General features: G+C 41.8%; 1 protein-coding gene across 1 annotated transcript in view; it reads left to right on the plus strand.

Moving 5' to 3' along the window:
• LOC147029305 (uncharacterized) overlaps positions 1-7,500 on the plus strand; it is a 415,972-nt gene that overhangs the window by 263,239 nt on the left and 145,233 nt on the right. The window contains exons 18-20 of the mRNA XM_085872263.1: positions 211-279; positions 4,621-4,689; positions 5,639-5,710. Coding sequence (XP_085728389.1) covers positions 211-279; positions 4,621-4,689; positions 5,639-5,710 — 210 coding nt within the window. The remainder of the gene's footprint in view (positions 1-210; positions 280-4,620; positions 4,690-5,638; positions 5,711-7,500) is intronic.

The raw sequence follows: 7,500 nt of genomic DNA on the forward strand, positions 1-7,500 counted from the left end.
TGTCTCATGTGACCTTCGGAGATGAATCTCTCGAATGCCCGATGTGCATATTTTTATTCCTCGACTGTATCGAATCAATTTAATTCCTCTTCTCAATAAACGTTTTGAGCCTTAACGTCAACTTTATTGGTTGCAATGTTAACCTGATATGATGACAATTCAAAATGTATCCTATCCCACATCCTCCCTTTTGTAATTTGTTTGTTTAAGGGTGAACAAGGACCAAGAGGCCCGCCTGGACCAAGAGGAGCACCAGGAGAAGGTTTAACTGGACCGAAGGTAACATGTGGATTTAAAAAAACAAAAAACATTTTAATGTGAAAAGCATTAACTTGGAAGGGGAATTTAAGCTAATTTCCTGGATGTTGATGAAAGACCAACTATGGATGAAGATAATTATTTTGTTTGTACAACTTGTACTTCAAGGTAATATAAGAGCACAGGGGTGTCATATATTTTCTCAACACACTGCTTCTTCCACCTTTAACACAGATTTAGATTGTACTTGTACAAAATAAGACATTCATTGTTTGTCAAATTGTAGGGTGCACAAATATTTGACTTAACTTCAAACAATTATACTAGTTGGCTGATCATCATAACAGTGTCCAATTCCCTTAAATGGAGAGCGGACAGGATGGCCAAAAGGTATGCATACTCACCTCTAAGCTGTCTATCTTGGTATGAATCCCAGCTGAGCTATAAATTGTCATCCCGGTGTTTCAAAGGCAGGGTGATTCGGCAAAGTGTCTGCCGTCCCTCGGATGGACGTTAAACTGGACGTCTTGTCTGCCAGCATTAGTTGGTGGACATTAAGGATCCCACTGTGTCCTTCACGAAGAGTAAGCGAGTTATCGCCAGCACCATGAACAAATTACAAATTCCTTCTATGATCAAAAGAGGGCACTGCATCAGTGGCACAGCTGTGCTCTCAACAAATGATGCTGCCATGCAGCCTTGTGCTGCTTGCTGCGAAAGAAGAAGACATTAAAAGACATCACAACGCACTGTTTATGAGACTTGTATAAGTCTCACAGTTATTGTTACAAACCTCAGCTATTAAGTGCTGCCCATCATTGAAGACTTTGCCTGATGAAGAGTGGCGAAGTACTCGTATGTTGGATGAATGCGTCAGATGTGAGAGGCTTGTTCAATTTTTGTTATGTAAACTCAGTTAGATGTATGGTGGAACACGACTGGTTTGAGAATTTTTTGCTCGTTCTTGCTGTTGATGGTACTTCATCATCCGGTTTTCTTTTTCCACATTTTTGCTCCTTACCTGATCTTCCAGTTCCTGTCAGAATCGTTTAGAGCCATGTCTTCCCAGGAGCTAACAGGATTATCAACCCCTTGTAGATGCCATTTCGACGTCGTTTTGGTCAACAACAGCATCTGCAATGAAATAGTTCACCATAAAATACAGATTAGTCGGCCGTTAATCGTCCATTTGTACAGTACGAGCTTCCCACTGCAACTGAGTTGAGATGAAGATAGATTTGACAACTGGCATGTTGGAATGACTGAGAACTTCTACATTTGATATGTGGACCATACAAGATAGATAGAGCGCAAGGAGTGGAGTTCCAGATGACCACGCTGGCACCTCGGGTAGTTTGCGACTCGGCCACTGTAGTTTCCGAAAAGCGCACGCAATCTATTCAAAATGGATGTAACACAATGCACAATGCAGCCCCATGGAACAATGGTATAAAGTTAACCACAATGCATTGCAATTGATTTGCTTTATACTTCAAGGGGTGGGGGACACGAAAGGCAAAAAGACACAAAAAGAAAGTCACAAAGGTGCTCAATCATAAGGATGGACTTGGTTAACTTCGTACAACCCAGGCCATATATCCGACACTAACGGCCAAAACGACATCACACACAGACACACTAGCTAACTCAAGGTAAGGAAAAGGAAGCAAAGCAAGAATCTCACAATGCAGATAATTAAAATATAATGGGAGATAAGGAAGGGAAAGGAGTTCAAGGCTGTTCGAAGGGGACATGCCGGAGCTTCATCCAAAATGGTGTATGCGTCACAAGGCGGGGAAAACAGGCCCAGTCGTTCCGTGTCATTCAATCAGTTTGTCTCGAGTGCTTTCTGCAACTCTCCCTTTCACCTGTCCCTTCACTCTCAAGGACGTCACTTTGAAGGACGTCGCAGCACGTTGAGGAACACATTTCCGCTCGCTGAGACCTCGCTGGCTTCGCTTTACCATCAGAACATTGCAGCCTGCTTCTTCTTCCTCTCATCTCTGTGTCTTTCCACAACTCCAATATACAGTACACGCTGAGGCCACACTCGTCACAAAGTGCCCCTTGTTTTACCACCGAGACAGAAATGGCTACGTTTCTTTGTCTTCTCCTCTCTCTGGTCTTTTTCTCCCAGCAGGAAAAGGGTCGAGTCCTTCACGCAGGCGTGGTTGTGCACACCACAATCGGTGAAACCCATGCGAGGAGTCGAGGGATGAACGAGGGGGTCTTTAAGCAAAAGTAAACAAAGGAAAAATAGTCCAAAAAGGTCCAACTTCTCATTTCAATGCTGACCCGGCATTTCCTATGTGATGCAACTTCATTGTCATAGCTTCCATCATTGTAAAGCTACTGACACCTTCTCCTCCTCCTTTAACCACCCCTCAAATGTAACAATATCATATCAACTGTGGATCTTGATGCTTGAAAATCCACATTTGCGTTCAGGTGGAACATAGTTGGCCAGCTTTTGCATTAATATTACAGGAATGTAAAGCCTGGTGTTGACTTGGTGGTTAGGGTGGCTGGCCTGGGATCTTAGGGTCCTGAGTTTGAGCCCCGTTGGCAGCTGAGTTAACACCAGGTGCGGTTGACTCAGCCTGTCATCCTTCCGAGGTCGGTGAAATGAGTACCAGCGTAGCAGCCACAATGGCTGCACACGAAGTGAAGGGAAGGGGTACTGGTGATGGGGGCATTGCATCAGTGGCATTGTTGCGCTCCAACAAAATGATCGCTACCCAGCAGCCAAGCTGCCATATGCAAGAAGAAGACAGGAATGTAGAGAGACCTCACCTCAAGTCTTGTGTACAGTTTTGGTCGCTGCATCTGAGGAAGGACATTGCTGCCATAGAGAGGGTTAAATGAAGAGTGACTGGATCGATTCTGGGCTATATTTCTACAGTCTACACTAAGCTATGAGTATTGGCTGAAGGACCCAGGATCTTAAACATTAGAAAGTAGGCCCTGAGGAAGGGATCTGATAAAGATATTTAATATAATGAAGGGTATCGCCAAAAAAAATGTCGAAGAGTTTTATAGCAGTGGACAGTGATAAGACCAGTGGCCAGAGTGTGACACAAAATAATAAGATTTTGGAATAGCAATATGGCATCGGTCTTTCATTTAGAGAGTAGTTAAAACATTTAATGGTCTCCATGGAAAGATAGTGGCACCAGGAATAGTGTGTGTGTATATGTATATGTATATGTCTGTGTATAATACATATATATACATATATATATATATATATATATATATATATATATATATATATATATATATATATATATATATATATATACACACACACACACACACACACACACACACACACACACACACACACACACACACACACACACACACACACACACACACACACACACACACACACACACACACACACAGACTGAACTGAGATCGGTACCTCGAACCATTGGTGATAGAGGTGCATTACATGGACATGAGCAGGAATGCTAATTTCCTTAGGAATGGATGGGTGATTGCAAACATGTGTGGTGTTTGTGATGTCTGGAATCGCGCATTCACTTCTTCACGGAACCCTATCGGTGTTCGTTCACTTCTCAGTCTACAACTGTCTTCATCCAGCAAAAAAACTACAGCGTAGTCGATGGTGTGCCATTGGTAATCCCCACGCTTCCCACCTGAAGCAAATTTGAAAGATAGCAAAAGTTCTGCCAGGATTGAAGCAATATAAAATTTTGACTTCCCCCCCCCCCATTTTAACCCCTGTGATCCTAAGTCCCCACCCCCTGGAGCACGAACCGAGGATGAAATCCGAAAAATCGTAACAGGTTTCACGTGTCCCCCAATGTTGATTGCATATAAAAAGGTGTTTAAAATGTGTCCGTAATTGCAGTTTTTGGGATTTGAACTTTCACCCCACTTCAAGGGGTTGGGGCAAAAATGATACTGCTCTTGCACCTTCATGCAAATGGTGATTATAACTACCAAGGTTAGTTAATTTCTGCCCGACCGTTCAAGAGATCTTATGACGGACAGATGGACATGGACGGACGGACAGACAGACGGAGCAAATTACTACATCCCCCCGTTATTTTTTTTTCAAAAATAGGGATAATAAAGGTTCAAATATAACACGCAATGTCTATGTAATTATTCTCCTGCCCTCCCTCCTTCTCTCACCCCAAGTAAAATGTGTTGACAAGGTCGAAGCCTGATGGACTAAATTGCCTCCTGTGTCCAACTTTCTTTTGTATCCTGAAAAGGAAGAATCAGATGTTACTTCACATTTCCAGTTCTCTTTTATATATTCGAGTTACATGAACTCTTCTCAGCATACTGTTATGTTGATTTTGTCTTTCTTTTCATATTTTTTAGGGTGAGAATGGCTTTCAAGGACAACAAGGTCTGCCAGGACCAAGTGGAGTCGGTGAGCCGGGCTCAAAGGTACAATGACAAAACAAGAGTTGCACAAGCTTGTGATGAATCGTACATTATGGATTTTAGATAATTTTCCAAGTTTTAAATTCAAGTCGATCGACTTTGTGAGAATGTGAGACGTCAAGGGTCACATTAGTTTCTCTCCAAAGTCATGAACGACATAATATATACATCACGGTATATTTGAAACACATAAAAATTGTTTGTCTTTTTGTTTTTAAGACACATTTAAAAACTGCAGTTTGATAATTCAGAAAAGCCAGAGGTAATTTGAGCTTTTGTCTGAGAACAAAACCTTTCAAGCTCTGACATTTGACCTCAGACTGGCATTCAACTGGGATAAGCATGACACATTTGCCAAGCCTGAATGTACTTGAGGACAAGGGGGGTTGGAAATGGAAATGGAAAGTGCATGGTGAATGGAAGGGCAGAATAATGTGGTGGGGAAGTGAAGAGGATTTTGAGGAATGAGAGGAAAATGGGAAAGAGGAGGCAGAGGAAGGGAACGAGGAGTAAGTGGTGACTGGGAACAGTTCACGGCTCTGGTCAAAGTGTATTTCATGTAACACTGCTTTTGCATTCTTGTGCTCTTTACAATCTTGTGAGTACTGCTCTCTCTCTGAATATCAGATTAAACCTCCAGTTTCAGTGAAATGTCTGGAGAATCAAGATTTGACTCTCAGGATTTTTCACTGAAATTCAATGTTAACCCTGACATGCAGAGTGCATCGTTGTTCTGTCATGAAAAATCTTTTATGATTTCAGTTTAAAAAAACGACTGATCATCTCGTTCCCATAATATGGAAAAAAGCAACAATAATTCCGAGTGGAAGTGCTTCATGTTTACTTTCTGAAGTCAATGATTTAATGCAACTGGCGGTGTCGTCAGAGAAAAGTGATTTCATGTTGGGAAGTAGTTGTCTTATCGAACTGTTGATTTAGTTTTTCTTTTCAGGGCGAGCAAGGTTCTCCTGGTATTGCCGGCATTCCCGGAATTCCTGGCGAGATGGGATCTTCAGGACAGAAGGTTTCTTTATACTGCACTCTCATTTAGGGTCATGATGGTGAAAAGGGCGGTGGCCGGGGGAGGGTGAGGAGTTGCTTACGTGCTTACATTATAAATTAAATGAAGAGGATGCGTAGGCCGACAATTTGGTTGCCATGCTTGCTGCAAAACGATTTTATTTGGAGGAAAGTTGCTAATAAAAGGGAATACAAAGAAGATATAGATGTAGGAAGTTCAACCTATCAAGCCTGTGGTTTGTCCACATTTAGGATTTTAGAAGAGTACACCCAAAACCAATAGGCCATGGGCTGCTATAGCTGAGCTGCCCGTGTACCCACCCCGCGCTTCCATATTCACAAACCTCTGACACTTTTGCGAATGCCCAACATGCCTGGAGTATCCTGCACATGAAATCAAAGGGTAACATTGCATAAGTTGTGATGAACTTGTCATTTTGGCTCAGTATTTAGAGGTACCCTCAAAACCTGACAGTGGTCAATTAGTGTTACACTCCATTTCAATGTTTCATACTTTGGTAATTTGTGAGGTCATTATAGCAGTAATACATACAAATGAGGTACCAAATGAAAGCTTAGCTACTGCTGGGTCTTCTGAAATCGATATTATTATGTTTCACAAATATTTAATGTGAGTTTTTGGACTACACATGCCTGCACATCGCGTACATATCCAGCACATCACGAAAATGATCGAATTTCTAAATTTACTTTTGTTTGAAGTGCATATGTGAAACTTTATTAATCCGTCACATATTTAAATAATCTGTGTCCATGTGCCTAACATTTGATATTATGAAGGGTGAAATTAGAATGTTTGAAATGACGAATATCATGATGGGTGAAACTCGCCTGGCAGAATGTCTGCACATTAACAAATGAACAAGCTACCACCAAGCGCGGTATACTGGGTCATTTATTCAATATAATGAACGGGCACAGAGTTCATTCACCGGTGAACATTGTCAATCTTGATCACTGTCAGTGCTGTCTCCACCAAACTGACCTGGGATACCTGGCAGTTCTGCATCCAAGTTATACGAGTCCACATCATCAGAATCTCGTGGTTCATTGATGATATTGATGAGCTGTTGTGGCAGAACATTTCCTGCTGAGCATTGTGGCTTCAGCTTGCCATTCCTCAAATCCCATCCATAGCCAACCGTTACATCTGGAATATCTGGTTTAATGATGTGGGCCCTCTTCCAGATTCCAATTTGATACTTCACCCACCTTATGTGCTGCTCTCGACTTCTTCTGCACGGTGGTGGTGTTCCCAGATCCACATTTATTGATGTGTTGAGTTGGTACTTCTTGGCACATAGCTCCTTCATACGGACATGTCGCAGTTCATTGAGCTTATGCACTCAAGCATGACCATAGATGGCACAAGTGAACACCTCCAGTTCATCAATTACGTCTTCTGCCACTTCCCATGTTTCTCCCAAAATGGACAACACAGCTGCAAACTATATGTACAGTGGGGAGAACAAGTATTTGATACACTGCCAATTTTGCAGGTTTTCCCACTTACAAAACACGTAGAGGTCTGTAATTTTTATCATAGGTACACTTCAACTGCGAAAGACGGAATCTAAAACAAAAATTCTGAAAATCACATTGTTTGATTTTTAAATAATTAATTTGCATTTTATTGCATGAAATAAGTATTTGATCACCTACCAACCAGTAAGAATTCCAGCTCTCACAGACCTGTTAGTTTTGTCTTTAAGAAGCCCTCCCATTCTCCACTCATTACCTGTATTAACTGCACCTATTTGAACTCGTTATCTG

This window comes from Eptatretus burgeri, chromosome 3 (assembly GCF_056783735.1).
Source record: "Eptatretus burgeri isolate ZD-2024b chromosome 3, Ebu_testis_v1, whole genome shotgun sequence".
Classification (NCBI taxonomy): Eukaryota; Metazoa; Chordata; class Myxini; order Myxiniformes; family Myxinidae; genus Eptatretus; species Eptatretus burgeri.